This window comes from Micromys minutus (assembly GCF_963924665.1).
Source record: "Micromys minutus genome assembly, chromosome: 16".
Taxonomy (NCBI): Eukaryota; Metazoa; Chordata; class Mammalia; order Rodentia; family Muridae; genus Micromys; species Micromys minutus.
Window position 1 is genome coordinate 47,953,267 of NC_137985.1, and position 23,993 is coordinate 47,977,259.

General features: G+C 48.5%; 1 protein-coding gene and 1 pseudogene across 2 annotated transcripts; both read left to right on the forward strand.

Annotated features, from left to right (window-relative positions):
* Window positions 1–6,384: 6,384 nt before the first annotated feature.
* LOC308431312 (translation machinery-associated protein 7-like) lies at window positions 6,385–6,582 on the forward strand (the record flags this gene model as incomplete). The annotated part of the gene is made up of 1 exon (XM_080930693.1): window positions 6,385–6,582. The coding sequence occupies one exon, from the start codon at window positions 6,385–6,387 to the stop codon at window positions 6,580–6,582; it is 198 nt and encodes a 65-aa protein (XP_080786819.1).
* A 6,061-nt stretch (window positions 6,583–12,643) lies between these two features.
* LOC308431242 (taste receptor cell protein 1-like) lies at window positions 12,644–22,511 on the forward strand (annotated as a pseudogene). Its single transcript has 11 exons — window positions 12,644–12,665; window positions 12,950–13,133; window positions 13,184–13,950; window positions 16,636–16,776; window positions 17,142–17,206; window positions 17,522–17,653; window positions 18,719–18,851; window positions 18,944–19,002; window positions 19,096–19,241; window positions 19,462–19,544; window positions 22,398–22,511. The product of its transcript is annotated as a taste receptor cell protein 1-like (transcript).
* The last annotated feature ends 1,482 nt before the right edge of the window (window positions 22,512–23,993 follow it).

Sequence of the window (23,993 nt, forward strand, 5' to 3'; positions counted from 1 at the left end):
GCTGGGAATTGAACTCAGAACCTCTGGAAGAGCAGTCAGTGCTCTTAACCACTGAGCCATCTCTCCAGCCCAGAAAACTACATTTTTAATATGGAAATATTAAAGCCAGAGGAGGAGAGAAGAAATTAAGTGGTTGGCTAGTGCCCTCTGTAGGAGGAGCGCTTAAGGTCAGGCCTCATTTTGGTGTCTCTAAAGGATTGATGGGAAGTGTGATGGTTTGTATAATGTTTGGACCAGGGAGCGCCACTAATAGGAGGTGTGACTTTGTCGAAGTAGGTGTGTCACTGTGGGCATGGGCTTAACAACATTGTACTAGCTGCCTGGACGTGAGTATTCTGCTAGCAGCCTTCAGATGAAGATGTAGAACTCCCAGCTCCTCCTGCACCATGCCTGCCTGGATGATCAAGTCTTTTATCAAGAATTTGGATCCTGCAGCATGAAACATCCATGAGAACCTTCAGCAAGACAAGGAGACTGAAATGGGGGGCCAGTGACTAGTACAAACAACACTTCCATTAGCAGAACTAAGGGAGTGTGTGCAGGATTTTAGGTAAGTTGGATTCGACCTGATGCTCTCCCGATAGGCAGAATTACTGTCGTTCCTGATTAGAGATCATAATCATTGTGGTTATAGTGAAGGCGAGCCGTTGGACGCCCATTAGAGAATCTTCACACACATGATCCAGGGATTCCGAACTGCTAGCTTCTGGATGCTATAAACTACTAGCACAAGGCTGCAGCTGTCATCATTTGCATGGTCTGATTTGCACGGGCCCGTTTCCATGGCAGAGGTTGCACAACTGGAAAGAACACGCACAGTGTCTCACACCAACCCCTTCGGACTGTATACAACTCAGTCTAAGCTGTTCTCCTTCCCATGAATGAACTACATGCTGGAAGCTATACACAAAGATGCTCACCCTAACTGGGAAAAGGGTTTCTACCTCTCCACTACCAGCCTCCCCACCCCGGGTAGAACTCCCTTTATCACTCACCCTGATGTTCTCTTGTATATTTACAAGTGCTAATCTCATATATACAAGAGCTCTCTGGTTGGCCTGTTATGGACTATTTGGCCAACTTGGCACGTTAGAGCTGACGGGGCCCAGGCAAACTCTGACCTTAACAATGCTGGTAAAATGCCTGCTATCCCATCTTGCAAATAAACACACTGAAAGTCTCCCGGAGCACTACGTATTGTGACCTGGAAGGCAGAAAGAAAGAGAAGCGTGTTCTTGTAACAGGCGCCCAGATCTTAGCACAACTGACTCCATGTTGGAAGTACCATTCAGGTTGAAAAACTCAACGTGTAGACTGCACCAACTGCCAAAATGCAAACAAAGACCTAATCGATCAAAGTCTGTAATTCCGAGAAAGACTCCAAATGTACTAACCTTGCTTTTGGCTTCTGTTTTTTCTTCTGTTCTTGTTAACTGAAGCATATCAATCTAAAGCATGTTTTTTATGCTTAAAAGCTCACCCTGAGAAAGGCTCCGGGGTACACTAGAATCCTGAAAACCCAGTATAGTCACCAGCAGTCGATAAAGAATCTCTACCGGCTTAAATTCATGCCCCAGCAGCCTTCTCTGGTAGATATCCCACAAGAGTCTGGCCTTAGATGGAACCATGTTTATTTGTGGTGAGGAAGCATTTTGACACACATGTATGCAGAAGTCCATCTCGACTGCAGGGTAAGATGGGATGCGGAGACTTCTCGGGGCAGAGACGCAAAACGATTTCTGTACTCCTCAAGGAAAGCTGAGAAAGGTAGTCTTACAGCAGAAAACTATCACTCCTAACTCTTGAGAGGCTATCAAAATGCATTGTAGGGGCGTTACAGCTGTTCTCTGTGCAGAGGGGCTAGTTCTGGGTCCACCGAAGCAGGGTGAAAGTCTCTCTTGACTGGTTACAGTGGATCATGCAATTGTCATCCTGTATTCTTAAAGAGACTTTGAAAATAAATATTAAAGGGTGATGAGCAGTTGGTTTGGTTACAGAGTAGAATTTAGAGAGTTTTCTGGGGAAGGTTGAGGGGCAGGGGAGAGCTGAGGTGAGAGAAAGTGGACCTTGAGTTTGTAGTAGTTTGAAAGAACACAGCCACCAGATCCTCCTAGGTAGTGGTACTTGTTGAAGAAGGTATGACATTGATGGAGGAAGTGTGTTTAATTCTCTTCCTGCTGCCTGCCAATTAGGATGTAGAAGTCAGCTACTTCTCCAGCACCAAGTCTGCCTACATACTACCATGCTTCCTCCACATTGATAATGGACTGAACCTCTGAACTGTAAGCCAGCCCCAGTGAAATGTTTTTCTTTATACGAGTTGCCCTGGTCATGGTATCTGTTCACAGCAAGAAAACCCTAACTAAGACAGAGTTGATTCAGGGTAACAAGGACTGGTCCCATTGTCAGGACAGCTGCACCAAGTTGAGCTAGAAGTAGCAGAGAGATTAGAAGGAAGGGAACAGGAAAACAGAGGACTAATGTAAAGAATTGTATCTGGCCTGGGGGGTGGAAGGAATGAAGACCCCCTTTAGCCGGAGTTTCTCCACAGCATCTAAAAGGTCTTTCTTCTGCAGGTGCATCAGGGACAAATGTAGCTGTTTTAGAATGAGGACAACTTGAAGCGTTTGTGTGGAACATTTTTCCTGGGTATAGAGTGGAGTTCAATAAACAAAGCGCTTAAGGGAGGGGTAAAATCTATACATGAAGGAACAAGGAGTGATGTGATCCAGGAGGAGCCAGAGTAGGAGGGAACCAGAAGGGATTTCTGTCTGGTCCCTGTGTTTCATTCAAACCAGTTAGGATGGGTTGCCATGGAAACAGCTCAAATCCCACTCTTAGCAGCAGTCGGGGCTAGTCCTCTTTAATCTTGGAGTACTGCCACAGTCAAGGGGTCCAGCTGGTCTGAACTGGTAAGACGGGCTGTGATGTGACAGAGCTCAAGTCCAGCTGTTTCAGTTCTGAGTCCCAAAAACAATGTCCAGAGTGGCAAGAGGAGGGAGGAGCTGGATGGCCCGGGACCCATCAGTCCCCTTCTAGAGGTCACCTGAGGTGCTTTTAGTGGTTTGGTTGTTGATCTCTTGGTAACTGCCTTGTGCTGCCAGAAGGGTGATAAAGGTAACAGTGGTTAGAGTATCTCAGAAGACGATTCATCTAGCAGGCCATGATAAAGCCTAACAGTTGGCAAAGATCCATGACCTAAGTCAAGAGGTCGGAATATTGGGCAACATTAAGAGACAGTGTATATGAGGAAAACGTTTACATCTAGATTAACCAGGGTTAAATGTGATTGTACAACTGGCCGGGCCATGTACCAGAGCCCTGTAGAAGGACAAAGTAACTGTAAGCGGCCATTTGTTACATCCGACTCCTGTGTCAGTTGGGCAAAGTCAGCATCCAAGGAATAAATATGAACAGAAAGTGTCTAAGTGACATTTCTCTCTTTTATATTTAATGAGCTGTACATATTCGTTTCAAATATTAACAATACCAGCTATTGTTTAATGAACAAAACTAGAGTATCTCAAGTAAAACACAACTTTTGGTTAGAAATAATTTAATAAAGTAAATTTTTTAAAAATGGGGTTTATCTAGTATCTAAAAATAAGACAATATTTTTTTTAAAAAAATCAAATTGTTATACCTATATTCCAAAAGACAATTTAATTCCCCTAAAGAAATGATTTTTTAATTTTCAATTTAAAACTGTTCCCAGAGACAGTAATGCCCTGCTTTCTGCTCAGTGGGCATCTCCCTAGAACACTTTAGTTTGTCCTAAGTCACTACATAAGTTATCACCCTGGTCAGTAAATGATTCTTCTTACAAAGTCTACACTGAACAACCAGCACATTCTTCTGTGATTAACCCTGTTAGCAGAACCCTTAAAAAACCATTAATTTTCATTGCATGCACTCAACCAACAGGGGAAAGATGAGAGCCACCAGCCGTGTCACGTCTGTAGTAAACTACTTGGGACAAACTGTACTGACAGTGAAAGCCAAAGGTGACTCTCTACAAGTCTTTATGTCACCACACGCAGAGCAGCAAGCGTGTTTCTTAACATCACCCTATCTGTTTAGAGGAGGCATAAATTATAAAGCAAGATAACCAGGTTAAACCAGCTTTAGGCTTTGGAATTTCTTTGAAAACATCCCCAAGCTCACTGTCAAAGGCCTTGTGTGTCTTCTAGACTGTGGGACGAGAGAGCAGACACTGATTCTGGAGCTCTCCCGCTGGGTAGAGACTAGATTATATTCCCAAAGCCACAGGTGAGCACAGGTTGGAGAAACTTCTTCATCTAAGTCTCCTCCTGAAGAACCGAAGGGCTCAGAACATCACTTAACACAATCCTTTCTTGACTCTACAGATACATAAACCAACTGTCAAAGACACAGCTTGGATATTCTGAAAAACATTCTAAGGGTGTGAATTTGATGAGAGGGTATCTGACATCTTCCTTTTGTCAGGGAACATGGGCAGGTGGGTTTAGATCCTGAAGTGAGATTTTGCTAAGGGGAAAAACTGGCTAAAGGGTGTAGCCAATTGAACTAGCATGCAGGCTTTACCAGGCTGGCAGTTGGCTTGTTTACAAGGCTCACAGCATCCTCACATGCCAACTTTGTAGATACTGAGGACAGAGATGTTGCTTGCATCTCTGATGTTTGAGACAGTCTGGATGTGGATGTGGACACCGAGGTCCTCCACTGAGTAAGAGACTCCATCCCCTGTCATGATATGACAAGGACATGAAGAGTAATTCATCTCTAGATAAGGAGGGTTTTGCCTCAGTGACCTGAGCTGGTCAAGCCTGCACAGCTAGAGCTGGGGGGTCTATACAGGTGGAGACAGAAACAGCAGACGTCTAGCAGGTCTTACTTTCCCATGTATCTTTGTCCCATGAAGAGCTAGAATGCAATTTACTTGGGAAGGACAGTGTTCCATCCAACAGAACTACTTGAACCTAGGCTCTCCCTGCCACGTATTGTAAATTTAACTCATTTTACTCAAACATTTAATTTATTAAAAAAGATTTATTATGTATACAGCATTCTGCCTGCATGTATCCCTGCAGGCCAGAAGAGGGCACCAGATCTCATTACAGATGGTTGTGAGCCACCATGTGGTTGCTGGGACTTGAACTCAGGATCTCTGGAAGATCATACAGTGTTCTTATACTCTGAGCCATCTCTCCAGCCCAACCACTTAATTTTTATAAGCAATTTTTTATATAACTGGTTTTGAAGATTAAACTTTAAGTTTACTTTAAATTAGTTTTGCTCTACTTGCTTTAGGTTTAATTTTGACAATATATACAGAATACTATATGGTGGGAAATACAAATTGGTCTCTTCCTCCAAACTTGTTTCTGTACTTATTATGACTATGAATATAGTTCTGAGCACATTATATAATCTCAGGGTTTATAAGGTAACTGACCATTAATTTGTATGTCTTTAGTTATTTTTAACATTTTACAACAAGTTGGTACCTTTTATAAAATCAGGATTTAATAATTACATTCCCATTAAATTTGAGCCTAAAAATATAATTCTTGAATTAAATATTCTTTATTTTCTAATGCAATAATTTTTTAAAATATTTATTTAATATATATTAGTACACTGTAGCTGTCTTCAGACACACTAGAAGAGGGCATCAGATTTTATTACAGATGGTTATGAGCCACCATGTGGTTGCTAAGATTTGAACTCAGGACCTTTGGAAGAGCAGTCAGTGCTCTTAACCACTGAGCCATCTCTTCTGTCCACAATCATTATTTTTCATTGAATATTTTCTTTACTTACATTTCAAATGTTATCCCCTTTTCCTGGATTCACCTCTGGAATCCCCCTCTCCCACCTCCCACCCCACCACTGCTTCTATGAGAGTGTTCACCCACCCACTCCCTCTCACCTCCCCGCCCTGGCATTCCCCTACACTGGGGTATTGAGCCTTCACAGGGCCAAGGGCCTCTCTTCTCTAAAGATCCTTTAGTTGGGGCTGAAGAGCTCAGCAGTTAAGAGCACTGGTTCAAGTCCCAGCAACCACATGGCAGCTCACAACTATCTGTAACTTCTGTTCCAGGGGATGTGACACCCTCAGACAGACAGACATGCAGCCAGATCACCAATGTAGATAAAATAAAGATAGTTAAAAAATAAAGACCCTGTAGTATCAACTTTAAACTGTCTATATACAGCTCAAAAAGGGATGGAAAAATCTTAATTTCCTGGTCTTTTTATAGTGTACATTTATAAAATGTCAAATTTTAAATATGACTTAGTTTTATCAAATATCCAAAGTTTCACAAAATTATCAAAGGCATAAGTGATTAGATATACTCTTTGTGAGAATCAGGGTCTGGTGAAGGGCCTGGAGGCGCCATGTCGGGCCTCGAAGGTGGCAAAAAGAAACCCCTGAAACAGCCTAAGAAGCAGGCCAAGGAGACGGACGAGGAAGACAAAGCTTTCAAACAGAAACAAAAGGAGGAACAGAAGAAACTCGAAGAGCTTTTAAAAGCCAAGGCCGCAGGGAGGAGCCCCCTGACCACAGGTGGAATTAAGAAATCTGGCAAAAAGTAAGCTGTTCCTCACATCTGAGGTGACGATGACCCTCCTCTTCCATTCCTATTGAAACATCTGGACTCCCCGCCATAACGTCTTTGCCATAACAACTAGAATAAAGTGTCATCCTGTAACCTGTCAAACATCTGGATTCCCCGTCATAACATCTTTGCCACCTAATAGCTAGAATGAAATGAAGTGTTTTCCTGGAGCCTGTTGTAAATTGTAATGAACTTTTGTAAAAAAAAAAAAAAAAAACCAATAAAGTGAATAATGCAATGGGAAAAGAAGATACACCTCTTTGTTAGCTTGAATAAAGCATTATAACTTTAGGAACTTGTACGACTTAATCATCTAACATACGTTATACAGTCTTGTTCATGGTTTTGTCCTCATCAGTTATTTTTCATTTTTAGAACAAAGATCATCACACACAAAAACCCATCCCAATCCAAAATATCTTAAGAGACTTGCTATTACCTCCTTAATATAGGAAAAATAAAATCAAGTAATAGGCTGAGGACCTGTTGTTACCTTCATCTCACAAACGGGGCTACAGTGATTAGCAGAGGACTCTGTGGGTCTGGTTGTTTTATACGCACTGCCTTGGTTGATGTATGCCACGTGGTCAGTTAGCAGTGCAGTCACATGGCATGCCCTTTCTTTAACCTTAGTAAAGATGGTGGCAAGCCACATGGCTGTTTGTTACTCCAAGGTAAGCCTAGGTCATCAGCCATGATTACAGACACCAGGCTGCATGGAGAGACCATTCATATTACCCTCCACAGCTGCCCTGAAATAATCTAACACACACACAGTGCATAAAGGAAGGGAAAGGTATTGTGCCTCTTGCTTCTTCTTCTTTTAATATTTATTTATTGTAAGTACACCGTAGCTGTCTTCAGACACACTAGAAGAGGGCATCGGATCCCATCCCCCCATCACCACCATTCCAGATGGTGGTGAGCAACCATGTGGTTGCTGGGATTTGAACTCAGGACCTCTGGAAGAGAAGTCAGTGCTCTTAAACGCTGAGCCATCTCTCTTGCTTCTTTTGAACTGTTTCCAAGCAGTTGTTTTATAGTAGGATCCAGCATTTACACGTTGGAGAGTTTGTGTCTCAGGTAAGAAGGAAATTCAAGTCTTTGAGTCCTGTGTGGCGGGAATTTCTTGTGAAATATCTGGAGCAGCTGCGCAATCTCACAGAGAATGCTGGCCAGCTGGAACTAAGTTCTTTACAATCAGAGGCTTGTGGATAATTGAGGGCTGTGGTTCCACAGGGTGAATGGTGCTGCTCTGAGTGCCTGCACTACTACTCGGGGCTATGGAGCCATCTGGATCCATGCTGTAGCTGGGGGCCATGTATGGGTCCTATGGCACCTGGAGTCTGAGCTGACGTCCCAGGCTCCTGTTATCTTCAAAGGCGATGGAGCCATCCCTGGTCTGAACCGACACCGGAGGCACTGTGCTGAGCTTTTCCCACCCCTTGCCCAGTAGAGAGAACCCTGGAAGCAGGTGACCTAGCCTGAGGGCATGGGTGTGGGAAAGCTGGTCTGGCCCCTAATCTACCGAGGGAAACTGGCCCTGAGGTCAGGAGAGCAAGAGAGCTGACCCTGTCCATTATGGGAACAGCACTAGGTGAGCTAGCCAGGGCAGTGCTGGAGAGCCCCAGGGCAGGCACAGGAGAGCTGCTGGGCCGACCGACTCAGCTAACCCCATGTCCAGATCCAGGGCTTTGAGTTGGCCCACCCCAACATCTACCCCATCTATGAACTGCTGGAGCTCATGAAAGGGCCATCTTGAGCTGCAGGACCTCCACGACTCAGGGCAATGGCAGGATATCCAAGAGGAGTCCATGTGAGGATCATAACATAACCTAGCAAAGCCAGAGGCCTGGACACAGACCAAAGGTCATTGCAATGAACATCTGCAAGTAAAGACGTGTGGACAAAAGGGTGTACGTGCTGTGTGACACACTGTAGGTTCCATGACACGATGTTTTGCTTTGTTTTATTGTGAATCTTACTTTCTTTTGGCAGGGAGGTTGCAAGGGCAAAGGGTGGATACAAAGGGATGGGGAGACAAGTGGGATTGGGGTGCATGGTGAATTCACAATCAATAAAAAGGACAAACATAAAACACACCAACAGCCTGGTGAAGTGCTGAGGCAGGTGAATTGAGAAGATTGAGGCCAGCCTGGGCTATAGTAAGACCCTACTTCAACCTCGTGAGCCCCAAATAGAATATATATATATATATTTATGAATGAAGAAACATCTTTTTTTTTTTTAAAGGCCTGCTGTTGATTTTGTTTCAAAACGGTTCCAGGAGACATAGAAACGATGCGTGTCTGGAAATGTAGGCACCGATACTGAGAGGAGCTCAACCCAGACATTTGTTTGTGATTTCCAGATGTCATCCAACTGAGGCTCACACAGAGGGCCAGGAAGCACAGGGGTTGGCTTCACCCCCTCCTCTCTGACTCTGTAGTTTGAGGGTGGAGTCAGCGTCTGGATCTCTTGCTGAGTCACCAAGTGGTGCTAATGGTCCTGGAGACTCACTGGGAAAACCTGTGGTCCAGAGCGCCATGGCAACCAGATTTACCTCACCCACAGCCCCATCTCAACCGCAGCCCCATACCTCCCCCACGCCCACAGCAAGTGGATCCCTGCTTTAACATTCACTTCCGCATGGTTAGCAAGCACTACCATCTGATCGGTGAGCTCTAGAATGACCCACGTCTATATAACCCGGGTTGGATTGGCCCTGAGGACCCAACATAAAGCCTGTGGCTTCTAGCAGCTTGTTCTCCCTTCCACCTCATGTGAGGTGGGGAGATGGTACCAGGGATTGAATTAAAGGCCTCCAATACGATGACACGCCACTAGTGAGCTGCAACCTTGGCCCTTTATTCAGGTTTGGGAAGAGAGGCTGCACTAAGTTTCTCAGACTGGATTTAAACTTCTGATCATTTTGTCCATCCTGCTGTCCTAGGCTCTAGCAGCTTTCTGAGGGATAAAAATCAGAGGAATGAAGAGAGGGTCAGAGGCAGTAAGGAAGGAAAGGCAATGCAGAATGTGTTGAAGCCAGTCCTGTCTTGTGGGGCCAGTCCTGTGAGGATCCTCTAAGGACCCACGCCACACTTCAGAACGCCTCTCTAAGAACTTACCTGTGGCTTCCTAGTCTCCACTGACTCTGAGTTGCCCAGAAGAACAACAGACTCTCCAGACCATTTCCACCCATCCTCGTTCACCCACTGCATCTCTAGGACACACCTGTTTGCAGGCTGAATCTACGTCCCCAGCTTTGGACCAAACCCAAGGAAGACTGAGATCGATACAGACTCAAGAAAACCACCCAGTGAACAGAGTTGATTTTCACAGAAGCCATATCGGAAGTCAAACAAGAAATCAGGAATATGCTTTGCAGGAGCAAACGATGACTGTAGTCATGTCATTAGGAGCCCAGCTTTCCCGTGTTAAACCAGAAGATGCATATTCAAGCCAGAGATGTTTGGTTTAAAAGAAAGCACATCTCTGATCCCAATACTTGGGCAGTAAAGGCAAATGGATCTGAGTTCAAGGCCAGCCTGGTCTACATAGTAAGAACATAGTAAGAACCTGCCTCAAAAATGAAAAATGTTTTAAAACCCAAAACTAAACAGTGAGCCCAGACACTTGTCGAAGCCCGAGTACTGATTCTGACTGGAGATTAGCCCTCAGCTTTCAGACATGCCGAATCCTGATTTCATTCCCTGCCCACTGGGGCTTGAACCCAGAGACTTTGGGAAGTAATTCTAGGCGAGAACTCCACCACTCAAGTGTAACACTGGCCTCCATTTTACTACTTTCGAGACAAGATCTTGATAAGTTGCTTAGGCAGGCCTTGAATTTACCATCTTCCTGCCTTAACCTCCTGAGTAGCTAGGCTTCGGAGCCAGCATAACCAGGCGAGTCCAGACTGGTTTGGTCTCTACTGCCCTCAAACTTGTGATGATCCCCCTTGACAGTTTGAGTTCAGTCTGGCCTGGGGGGTATCAGAGGGGCAAGTGGGACTCCCGGGTCCTGCAGTACCAGCAAGCCTCACTCTGTAGAATAGAGCCCTCACAAACAGGATCTTTCTCAGCCTGAGGCTGTTGGGAAAGCCATGGCCCTGCTCACCTAACAAGAGCAGCATCATGTTCTAGCCAATCTTTATCCTCCTCCTAGAGGGCAGAGGCTTCTTGGCAGCATCAGGGATACCAGGTAAGGCCTGGGCATCCAAGGGACAGAGTTGAGGGTAGAAGAACAAAGGAACAGGGATGTGTACAGGCTGAGGGACAGGTCGGGAGGACTGGGAAGAGCAGCTTCAGGGAGAAGAGGGATTGTGGATCCAGGATTGCAGGTGGGAGCTATCAAAAGCTCTCTCCTCTTCCTGGGAGACATCTCCCCCATACCAGCTCCCAGCCAGATAGTGAAATGGCTCTCCAAGGAGGGCAACAGCTTCCTGGGGCCAGCAGAGTATAGGGCTACAGATAGCAAGCAGCAAAGCCAAGGGAGTGGGCTGAATGGGAAGGCCTGTAGGGGTGTGGATCTGTTCTCGGGGCTGGGGGTAGAACTGTGTCACAAACGATAGTTCTCCTTCTTAGAAAAATATTTCTGCTAACTGTGGTTAGTGATCCATGGCTTTAATTCAAGAGGGAGGTTGAGGCAGGAAGCTTGCAAACTGAAGAATTGGCTAGGCTTAGAGTGACTCAAGGCCAGCCTGAGCCACTTGGTGAGTCCAGGTCTCAAGGTTTAAAAAAAAAAAGCCAAAGGGCTGGGGACACGGCAGTAGCACTGCTGTGCAACGTGGCAGTCTTTACTCAGTTGAGCTAAATGGATAAGTAAGCAGACAGACAGACAGACAGACAGACAGACACCTCCAGGTGGGAAGGGGTGTGCCCAAGTAGAAGGTGCCGGGGTTTGGTAGGATCCTGGCTGCGATGTCCCAGGTTCAATTGCTATGGAGGATTCTCTCCTTCGGGTTCTAGTTCTTTTCTTCCCCCTATCTAGCCTCGCTGATAAGCTGATAAGAATAGTATTGATCCCCAGGACAGGGCTGGTGGTCCAGTGAGGCCAGGACCCCTTAGGGAAAAAGGCTGCAAACCTCTAGGTTTCTCAGTAAGAGTTAAGAGGGCTGAGTCTGCTCCATGTTTATCCCTGAGCTAGGGGTGCTAAGAGGTTCTAGGCCTCCGGCCAGTCTCCTGCAGGGGGAGTGGGCAATCCTTCCATTTCTATTGCTGTGGTAAAGACTACAACCAAAGACAATTTAGGGAAAGAGGGGCTTATTTGATCTCTGGTCACATCCCACCAGACAAAGCAAAGGCAAATTCAGGGTAGGAACATGGAGCCAAGAACAGAGGTAGAGGCCGTGGAGAAGGACTTGTTCTCCCTGATTTGCTCACCCTGCTTTCTTATACACCCCAGGAGTGCCTGGCCAGGGTCGGCACTACCCACACCAACCGTTAATCAAGAAAATGCCCTCACAGACTTGCCCATAGACCAATATCATGGAGGTATTTTTTTTCAGCTGAGATTTCTTCTTAGATGCCTCTAGCTTATGCCAAGTTGACAAAACTACCTAACACAGAGATGCAGCTAGCAGGGGGTCTGGGACGGACCCTTCCACCCAAACTTGCCTCCCCATGTACTTAGTGCAAGGTTCTGACCAGAACGCTAGGAAAGGCTGCTGGCACAAAGGAGGTGCTCTCTTCTGATCTGCCCTAACCCAGGCCCTCCCGGTCTGATGGAATGGAAGCTGGACCAAGCTGGAACTAAGCTGGGAGAGGGGCGGGGTGGACCACACACAGATCCCACAGCACAGTTGGCCCCTCCACTACCCTCGTAACACTCACCTCTGACTACCACTGTCCCTACATCTCCTGCCACCAAAATACCACTCACTGAGGACAGGAAAGAACACACTTCATCCATCACAACGCCTGACCGGAATGACAGGAGAATAAGGAAATGACAGACCCAGACACAGGCACAGAGAAGCTGAGATCGGGTAGACTGGGCTCTCTGCTAAAGAAGCCAAAGTACCCTGGAAGCCCGGCATGTTTAGAGTTGAACAGGGAGGTGAGCAGGGTTATCACTGACAGCTGAATCAGGGGGGTGGGGCTAGTACACAGATAAACAAGGAGTCAGTTATTATATTCAGCTGATTGAGGAGGCTGGTTTAATAAATCCCACTGTAGGAGAGCCTGGGCAGGACTCTCCAGTACCTAAGTGAACAAGATATGCCAGGTTCTGAGAGGTTAGGGGCCAGCCACGCCCAGCAGACATTAAAAAGCCAGACCTTCCTTCCTTCCTTCCTTCCTTCCTTCCCTCCTTCCCTCTTTCTTTCTTTCTTTTTTTTGCAGCCTTCCTAGTAGTCTCAGCTTCTACCCTGACCCTCCTCTCTACTAATGAAGCCCCTGACCAGTTCCTCTCATCCCCTGGCACATCAGCTCAGCAAAGTAACAACCTTCTACTGGCCATCCTGACAAATACTGCTGGTGACATCAGCTCAGTTGAGAGGGAATCGGAGACCCTGGGGAGGAGGGCAGGAGCCTTTTCTACAGAGGGAGCTAAGCCTCTCCCCGCATACTCTCTAGACCTCCACACCTGTTACGGCATATCCCCAATCCCACTGTCCAGACACCAGTGCCCACATGGAGGGATGACCACTCCAGGCCAGAGGCATCCTCATCTGTGGTGCTGGCTCCAAGAACCTCCTTAGGGCTGCCTATCTTTCTATGGATGTCTAACATACTGAAAGCTACAGAGCCCCTGTTGTCTGCATCTCCCAGAAGATTAGGACAGAACCTCACCTCCCAAGTGGGCTCCAGGTCATCTGAAAACACTGTAGCTTTGGACACAGGCCCAGTATCCAGTGGTACTTCTGTGCTGCCGCTGCCTTCAGTCACACCCTTCACATGCATCCTCCCTCCACTCCCCACCCCCCTCCTCTGCATCCCGCCACCTGTATCTTCCCACCACCAGCCTTAATCCTGGTCCCAGTTTCCTCTGTCACCACAGGAGCCAGTGACTCTTCTAAACCTCTGTGACTGTGCTCTCAGCTAGAGACTCTTCCATTCAAACCTCAAACCTTGTACCCCAGGTGGCTCTACAACCCAGCCACCCTGGGCCAAGGCTTCCCACCGGCCCACCCTCTCCCTCCAACACTTCTCCAGCCTTCCCTCTACCCCATATAGCTTTGGCTTCACAGAGTCATCTGTGGGTCCTGCTCCTACCCAGACCACTACCCTCCCTCACCCTGGCCAGGATATGTCTTTGCAGAACTTGAGTTTCTCCGTTTCAGGACCTAGTCATATGACCCACTCTGTGACATTTAGGATCAACAGCAGCTGCCTGGAACCTGGTACCCTTGGGGTGCTGGATGTTGGATAGGTTTATCTGCTACCAGGTGTGGCACCTGCTCGATGGGTAGAGGGATGTAGATGAAGATAATCTTTCCTGCTCTAATTTCCTTCTGAGCATGCCAGGCACAGCCATAACACACACTCTACAGACTGTGGCTCCCAACAGCACTTAGACACAAATAGGAAAATCTATTGAGTGCCATGCTGTGCTCCTGAGAGGAGTCAGAGAAGAGGCTAAGCAGAAATACTCCTTTGACGTCATTACAGATGGGGAAAAAAATCTCACAGTGGGGGAAGAACTCACCTACCAGAAATAGAGCATGTTCTCCATGTGTGCCTGCTGGCTTTCTATCAGCACACAGCCTCATCTGGGACCAGAAACCCTGGTCACCTGGCTAAGTGAAGCCCAGCTCCATCCTGGAACCAGGAGCAGGGCCGGCATCCTGAACAGGAACTGCCTTTTCTCACTTGGCATACAGCGTTCTGTTTGTTGAACGATTCATGTGCAACTCAGAAGATAACAGGAGTCCAAGGGCAGCTCCTACCATAGGAGCCACGGTCCTCAGGTCTAATCCAGACCAGATTATAATGTCACAGGCTGGGTAAAGGTGAGAACTCTACCACAGCAATGAACCATCCTCTTTTCTTTTCCTTGTTGTTTCAAGACAACTGTGGCCTAGAACTTACTCTGTAGACCAGGCTTGTCTGAAACTCTCAGAACTCCACCTGCCTCTACCTCCCAAGTGGCATGCCCAGCCCTCTTTTTGTTTTTGTTTTAATTTTTATTTATTTTATGTATGAGTGCTCTATCTACATGTAGACCCACATGTCAGAAGAGGGCATCAGATCCCCTTACAGATGGTTGTGAGCCACCATGTGGTTGCTGGGAATTGAACTCAGGACCTCTGGACAAGCAGCTAGTACTCTTAACCACTGAGCCATCTCTCCAGCCCTTTTGTTTGTTTGTTTTTGCTCACTTGAGTAGATTCCCACTATGTTGCTCAGGCTGACAGTGAACCTGCCTCAGTTTCCTAAGTGTAGGGATCAAAGACATGCACCACCACACCTGGCATTGGGGAGTGTTTTAACTTTGGTGGATGGGGTGGTGGGGGCACATCAAATAACAAAGGGCTTCCCAGGCACCAGGGTGGGGGATGGGGGGGTGGGGCATTGTTGGGAGAACCCAAGTTGCAGAGGGTCTGGCAAAGGATTCTACGGCTAATGAGGATGGGAGAGGCTGCCCAGGCTGGTGGCTGGTGGAGGCAGAGCCCAGGGTGACTGGACTATGGAGGTAAATCCTGCAGATGTACAGACCTGGGGCAGATGGATCCGGGTTAGGATTTCAGCACAGAGAAATCACAAACCCCAGGCCACTAGAGGGGAACAGTGGAAGGGCCCAGCTGAACCAGGATCAGGCATGAGACCACTGCAGAGGCCAGCACAGATGGAGGGACTCAAGGAGGGGTGTACACACTGAATACCATGCCTCTGCCTCAGCTCTTGCTCATCTACCACGAGGTTTTCTCCAACTTCAAGAATGTCCATGCCCTCTTGTTCTGGTGAGTGGGTGTGATTCTCTACTGACCTGGGCCTTGACAGCGTAGGGCCCTGAGCCCAGGTTGCTCAGCCAGGAATACCTTAGCCCAGACGGGTGAATAAGAGGTTCACATTTGGTTCCATTACCATCTGTGCTCCATGACCTCAGCTGGCCTTTCTGCCATTTCCTAATTCCAGCTGCTGGGTTTGGACAGGATTGTCTGAGTACAGTGAAAAAAGACAGGCAAAGGGCAGTCAAGCTACTTGTGCTGGGGGCAGGGCCATGTAAATGATAGATAAATAGACATAAATCCTTGGGTTCAACTGGTAGGAAAGTGGACTACCTCCAGAGATCTGGGGTTGTCGGGGCCATGGTCCCGGCTGCTGCAAAACTTTTCCCTTTTCATAAACCGAAGTCTGCTTCTATGACTCCACGCTCTGACCCTGATCCCATTTTATCTCCCAAGCTCTGGGGTAACACAGGTGATCACAGGCAAGCGCAAGTGTTATTTTAAGTTCTCAGGTTCTTCTTTTCTAGATCGTTCTCTAAGAGCTGCCTGAAGGTTGCCTCCTGCAAGATAGGAGCAATTGGTCCATGCCCTCTAGGCTTTCAGAAATTCCTCAAGCCTGACTGATACTTCCCTCTCTCCAGAGTCCCCTACTTCCCTAACTGAAGCTGAGGCCTCTGAGAGCTCCCAGCCAGCTGCGTCCTCTGAGTAACAGCTTACCCAGTCTTTCCCTGGATGAGGTCACCCAGATTTCTGTGAGAACCAGCTCACTGAGGAGAGCAAGGGAACTTTACCCAAGCACTTGGGTGTGCTCCTGCCTGCATCCTTCAGGTCTCCAGCAGCCTTCTAGGAAAGGGATTTTTATCCCCCATTTACCAAGGAGGCCAGCAGCACCTCAGGAGTCATGTGACTCCTTCAGTCACGCAGGGAAGCTCTTCTCTGCCGCTAGTAGATGCCCGAGTGGGCTCCTCTCCTTAAGCATACCACCCTGCACCCGCCAGGCCTATCCTGTACCCACTGGTTGCTTCCTAAAGGCCTGGCTCTACAGAGAAGCCACTTCAATCTGCCCAAGCCCTGAGCAGGCCATGGTGAGAAAGGGAGCTGTCCCAGCTTCCCAGACTGCTGCCTGTGACTCTGCAGGATACAACATGAATGACCTTACCCAGGAAATCATCAGTGTTAGCTTCCACAATCATGAGGCCCTTCCTGCCCCAGCTGCTTCTGCCTAGTTCTCAGCCCTTTTTTCCTGTTGAAAAAGCAGATTTTTTTAACCTCTGGCTGGTAAGATGTCCCCCTCCTCTGCTTCTGCGGCTGGATGGTTCTCCCTGCCTCCCTCTTTAACCGGTCTCTATAGCTTTTAGCAATTGGTTCAGTGATACCCAGTGAGAGTTGTACCAGCTTGGCATATTTGGGAAGGCTAGCATGGAAGGAACCCAGCCATGCCCCGAGGGTAAAGCTTGCTGAGGGAAGAGAAAGCTCTGAGAAAAGTCAGTGACCAGGCTGTGTCATCAGCTATCCCTGCCTGGGAGACCACACTGGAGAAGGCTCTCAGGTTCCCCCTTAACTTGTCTAAAGCCTGACCCACCCCATACTGGACCTTAGGACAGGCATCTCCCAGTCAACCTGACCTCCAGGATGTCCTACAGGTCTCCTATGAGATATCAAGATTCTACAAAGCTGAGCTCCAGGACCAGCCCCTGTCCCTATTCAGGTGGGTCGAGAATCCCATCCGGTCTGTCCACACTTCCAGCCCAGCCCATTCTCACTTACTTAGCCAACTTAGCTACTGTCTTGCAGACATGTCTCTGGAGCAGCTCCACCCCGGACCCAAAGCCAAGAGGTTCAAGTGTAGGTGGGGGAACACCAGTAGGAACTCTGTCTAAGCCAGCTGTGTAGAGCTAGCCTCGTGGAGCTCTGCCCTTGGAGGAAGGAATATCGGGTGCCCACTTAGGAGCTCAAAACTTGCTTCTAGAAGCATGTACTAGCAAAGGTAACCATGACGCTGCACTCTCCCATCCTTCCCTAGCAATGTGAAGGAGTGGGTGAGCATTTACATGGAATTCAAGTTCAAGAGCTCCGTCCCCATTCATCTCCAAGGCCTGACTAGTCACCTGGCCCATCATATAGCAGATCCCACCATCCAGCATAACAGCCAATGGTAAGTGAGCTTGGGCCCCATGTACTGCTCTGGGCCATCCAATCTCTCTTAGGGTCTCACTGTCCCTCTGAGAAGGGACAGAACCCTCAAAAGCAAAGCTTGTGTGCTAGAGGTCTATGAGAAACCTAGGCTCAGAGATACACAATCGTCAACTCTCAACCTTAACCCTCTGTCTCAAGAGGGGACAACAGTGGTCAGCTCTATCCCCGAGGTCAGAATTGCATCTTCCCTGTGAGGCCCCCTTAAAGGGAGAGTCAAGCAGTCTTATTGGTCCACACCAGAGAAATCCAAGGCCTCTCGGGTTCCGTCAACCACAACCCGGGGTTGTTCTGGAGTAGACCCTCAGCCTAGGAAGTGCTAATTCACTGTTAAGTGGCTGTCCCAACCACCTCCCCTGTGCAGCCTCTCCTCGTGAGCATTACCATCTGGTGGGCTCTAATCTGTAGCTCCCAGAGACAGGGCCTTGGTTTGGGTCCCTGCCCAACTCAGTGTCTACCACACTCAGCGTTCAACTTAAAACCTCATCATCCCCTTAATAGCGAAACTACCCTTCAGGCAGGACTGTGGTACGTCTGCAAGTCATCATGGAGCTGCTCCTGGGAGACTAGGTTTCCTACTGTTGAGTCTGAGGGGACAGGACATCACCCTTCCATTAGACACACTAGAGCATGGGTTGGCAGATTACCATAAAGGGCTTGGGAATGAATATTCTTTGTCCGTTGTGGCCCCCTTACAGGGAGAACACAGTTAGCCAGCCCTCTGAGGTATGTCACAGAAAGTGAGCTGGCTGTGTTCCAGTGAAATTTCATATACAAACATGGAAATTGTGTATCATGGACTTTTCATGCCCTAAAACTTCCCACTGCTGACGGTTTTCATCCACTTAAAGGTAGAAGTCATTTCTTACATCCTTAGTCTACCAAAAGCAGGCAGTAAAGGCAGGCCCTTGGACCACTGGATGGGAGCAGTGGGGGTTGGGCCAGCAACCCCGGGCCAGGGTGTGGTCCTATCCCAGAGCTCTCAGAGGACAGGAGTCCTGGCTACTATTCCCATCCCCACCCCCACTCACTTAGGGGAGAAAGCAGATCTAGTGTTTTATGAGATGTGGCTTTTGATCTTGGGTCACCCCTTCACCAAGGCCTTGGAGAATAAGACTAATTCTGAATCCCAGGAGCTTCGTGGACTGCAGAGGAGTCAGGCGACATGAGAGGATGGAGGCAAGGAGGAAAGGGGTGTGGCTGGGCTATGCTGTGCAAAGCTGTTTCATTCTCTGTTGTCTCCTGACCTCAGCTAACCTCAGTCCTCCAGCCTCTGCAGAACTTTGGTCAAGAGGTGGTGGAGGAATTCTAGTGAGTGCTCAGCTCAGAGGGTGGGTCCTAGGGCTGGTGAGAGGACCCCTCTGCATCTCCCCAGCTCCCTGAAGCCTGTGATGAGCCTCTTAGCCAAGAACCCCTGACTGCCAGAGTGCAAACTGCCTTCTTTGGGACTGTACCAAATAAGGCCATTGTTCAAGACTCCATGCTCCAAGGCCTGGGCTCCCTGCAGGAAACTGAGGGTCTGCAGTTAGAGATGCTCCTCCCAGTCCTTAGTCAGTGAACTCTCCCTCTGTTCTTGTCTTCCATCCCTCTGCCTCCCCGACCTCCCTCCTCCTTCTCCACACAGCACCGAAGGGCCAAATCTACTCTTATCTTTCCTATGAGCCCCCAGGGTACACTGGCTCCAAGTGTCCTGGGAACAGCCACCACACTTAGAAATCTCTCAGGGCTTGGAGGATGGAAAATCTACTCAGCCTTCCCATTTTGCTCCAGGCACCCGCAGCTCCAGAGCCTCGAGAGGCCCCAGGGATGGGGCCTTGCTGAACCTCCAGCTCATCCCTCTTCTCTTTGTCCTGGTGAGTCTGGCCAGAAAAGGACCTCTTCCTAAGAAACAGGCTGAGCCTTTGAGACCTTTACTCAAACAAAAGGACAGTAGCCTGCTATTCCGAGTTTCCATCACAATGCCAACTAGAACATCATGTTTTCCACCCAGGAGGCTTGGGTTGGACCCCATGACTGCACCTCTATAGTTAAGCTAAAAGTAGAGGGAGGGCCTACACTGGGGACTGAAGCTCCACCACAGCCTGTACCCCACACCGAATAGAGGCCCTTCTGCCAGGCAAGCAGAGTCTAATTAACCTGGCTGTCCTCAGGAAGTGATGTATAGGAGGCATCTGATGATCTGCCAAACCTGAGTTTCTGCCAGTGTTGGAATATAGACTCCATACAGCAGGGATCCATCTGCCTTGGGCAGAGCTAAGGGGTAGCCAGTCTGACTCCTAAAAGCTACTTGACTTGGGCTATGGTGACAGAGGCAGAACTTTGGTCCTAAGGGAAGAACAGAGGCAAAGAACAGACATGTACAGAGGAGTCTTACGTCCACACCACATAAGAATGCTGTCAAGGACCACTCTGGGCATTTAAAAGGGCTCCAGATGGTATCAACTCCTTTTCTCCCGTTTGACTGCCATCTTAACCCATGACCAGGTAGATGGGGGTGGGAAGCACTAGTGAGCAATTTTTTGTGTGTGACAGTTTCTCACTATGTAGCCCTCAACGGCCATTAACTCACTGCATAGCACAAGCTGGCTTCAAATTTGCAGTGGTCCTCCTGCCTAAGCCTCCAAGATGGAGGATTAGAGATACATGCTACCATGCTCCATTTTGTTTCAGTATTATTGAGCCTTTTCTATACCTCCAGGTGGCCATTTGTACTGTTCTTCCCTTCCCCAAGTAAACCTTATATGTCTTCTAAGTCACCTCACCTCACCCAGGGCTCCCAGACAGGACCTCGACCTCAAGGAGTAAAGCTGAGGAGACCAGAGCAGAAAGGGCAAGCCCAGGACTTACTTTTTTTCAAGCTCCTGCCTCACCGCACTTCCACGCTGCACAAAACTGGGGGAAACGCTCCCATGTCCATGGTTGCAAAGCCAGGCTTCACATTCCTTCAGCTCCTACCTTTCCAGGAAGTGGACATATAAAACCAAGCCCGCAGGCTCCCTGCAGCATACACAGATAGGCCAGGACAGAAGGAGTCAGGTCTTGTCGACGGTTCTGCAGGCCCTCACAGACTACCCATGTATGGGGACCACACCTAAGAAGATGAGAGACCAATAGCCAGTATGTATACACAGAGCATGCAGGGCTAAAGGCAGGGTGAGCATCCTGAATGCTTACATTGGGCCCTTATTGTGGGGTTCACTCAAGATGGAACTTGATGCCTATATAGTGCCCCAAAGAACAGAGCAGAGGGACCTACAGCCCACAAGCTTTTATTCTCAAGAGGGGGCCAGAGTCTCGGTCATGACATCAAGGACTGGTCCTGTGGGACAAAGTTGGTGGCCTCTGAAGAAGGTTGTGGCCTTTTAAAGATGCTTGTTTCTGGGCCTTCCAGTGTATACAAGAGTGAGAAATGGAAGTTACCATGAGAAGTCACTTTGAACTCTTGATATTATCCTGCCTAATTAACACCAGTGGGAAGAGAGCAGCCATAGGAGGGCAGCTCAGAAGCCTGACTCAAGAAGGCTTAGCACCAGTCTAGAGAGTAAGACCACACGCAGCAATTCAGTCATTCTGGCTGAATGGTAGCTGGTCTGGCCAGAGAGGTCTTAGACCTCTGTTGATTCAACAGCCCCAAGATTCTCCAAACTGCAAAAGAGCGGGGAGACCCAGTGAGGGAAGAGAAACAAGTAGCCAGACCATGAGAGTGGGGTGGGAAAAACATGATTCTAGTCAAGCCATATTGTCTGTTCTGTCAGATATGGTCTTCAACTTGAAGATATTAAGGGCTCCAGGCCCGGACTGGAGCCGGACTCCCTGTGGGGAACAAGTGACCCAGTGAGAGGATACAGACCACCCACACATTATGGAAACTTTGGACCTGCCAGCCAGCTGAGGAACAAAGATTGCCCTTGAGAGAAGGAACAGATGAGCACCCAGACCTGCCTGTGTCCACCTTCTGGTCCGATTCCTACGATGGTGGCGTATGGAGAGGCCCTGCGGTTCCCTAAATGCATAGCTGCTTCTGTGTATCCAGAAGTGACAGGCACTCTAATCCCTTGGCTGAGTCTTAGAAAGTTTCCATGACTCTGAAGGGGTTTGGTTAGAGGATACCAGACAGGAAACCGCAGCCATTGTGAATACCAATTTTTCAGTACAATGTTCCTCTGCCTGGGGCTCCAGGGAGTCACTTGCACTGCATAGCTCAGTCCCAAGAGCCAGGGCCTGGGAAGAGCATCCTAAGGTCAACACATCTTTGCCCAAGGATTTATGTCCAGACTACACAGGGTACCCTACCTGCCTGCCAACCTCAGTCTACCCAGACATTCTGGCCAGCCAGAAACGGTTGGCTCTACAGTTCCTCCTGCTAAATAAACAAAGGGGTACCTGAAAAGGCTGTACTGTCAGTGTCTGGAGGTGGCAGCCAGAGAGGAGGCCCAGAAAACATGTAAAACAGCAAAACAGCAGCTGGCAAACAATAACAAAAAGCTTGTGCTGGCTGGCTGCCCCCAGCAGTCTACCTCAGGCGAGGTGACAGGTGGGACTAGAAGAACCCCTACATTTCCAGCGGGGGAAATAAGAGGCACTCAGCCATGTTCCCAGCTGCTTTGAGGGGCCAAGAGTTGGTTCAGCTCAACCCTCTTAGCCAACCAGGAGAGAGGGCACATGGAGGCTACCAAAAAGCACCAGCCTTCATCACTTCATCCCAGCTCCTCCTGCTGCCTCCCTACCCGGACTACAACTACGGAAGAGCTGTTCCTCCACTCACCCTGGTGACTCTGCTTCTCAGCAAAACTGGCTGCTGGGGGCCCTCAGCCTCTTGAGTGTTAATGCCAGGTTTTCCCACACTGGAGTCTCAAGGCTTGAGCCCCCTCCTGGTATTAGTTGGGTGATGTGTGGGTCTAGCCATGCTCCGAGGCACTGGGGGATGGACTCAGAATCAGGAGCGTGTGAAACTGAATTTGAAGTGTAGGACTTGTAAACTGATGGAAAGTACAGTTCTCAGGTCTCTCTAGTCCTGGGTGGAAACATGGAATCCTGAAGAGCGCACTGTCATCTAACAGGGAAGGGGATTGAGGGTGGGGACAGATGGACAACACTCTCCTGGTTGGTCCTGGAGACAGTGTGACACACAGTTCCTACTCCCACCCATTTCCAAGACCAGGTGCTGGATCTAGATGTAGTTTCAACATGATCCTGCCCTGGCCACCCCAGGGTTCGTGTGTTGAAATTTTAGTCCCCATTGTGTGGTGAGAGGGTGGGAGTTTAACCCAGCTATTGTGTTTGGAGGTGGTGTGTCTGAAGTGATTAAGATTCAAACCAGGTGAAGCCAGATGATCGAATGCTGACAGGCCTATAAATGCCCAGATGACACATGTACGAGCGAGCTCTTGCCATGAGGCATGCTGGTCTACCTCAGGATCCTGCCAAGAAAGTCATCACCAGATGTGCCTGGCTCAACCGTGAATGTCTTGAACCACTACCCAAAACTGAGTGTGGTAAAGCGCGCGCACGCGCGCGCGCACACACACACACACACACACACATACACACCACCACCACCACCACCACTACCACCCCCTCAATTTTTAGGCCCATTGGGGCTACAGGAAGAGACTAAAAGCAAAATCAAAACCCATAAACCCAAACAATCCTCATGAACGTCTGTCTATAGTGATAGGAAACAGATTCACACATAACCAAATTTCTTGGGCCTGCACAAGGGCAGTGGCAGCTGCCACATTCAGTCCAGGCTCCAGGCCAGGCTAATCCCTGCAGCTAGTGTAGCTGGGCACAGGCTGTAGCTGCACACAGCTCTGATGGGCTCCGGCAGACTTGTTCTAGCACAGGTGGAAGAAAGCCATGTTCAGGAAGAGGCACGGTGGGGAATGTGGAGGGTGGGCTTAGGAACTCTCTCTACAGTGACGCTGATGATGATACAAAGGGAGGGGTGACAGTTCCAGACACACAGATGTGGTGACGCTAGTCTCTAAGATTCTCTATAATCATGGGAAGGTCTTTCCTAGGGTAGAGTGACTAGCCAGTAGGTGTGAGCGGGCCGTGGGAATGGGGTACTAGAGACCTTCACGACACCCTGCACAGGAGCAAGGAGGCCAGCCAATTGGTGTGGGGTGATATGGAACATAAATCTATGACCCCTCAAATACAAAGCTAGATCCCAGCTCCAAAAACCCAAATGCTTTAATAGTTGTCCTGTAGTACCCAGTCTCATCAAAACCCTTAAACAAGACAGGAACTTGTTGGCCACCAACTAAATTCAGCCCACGGCAGAGAGGAGACCCCAA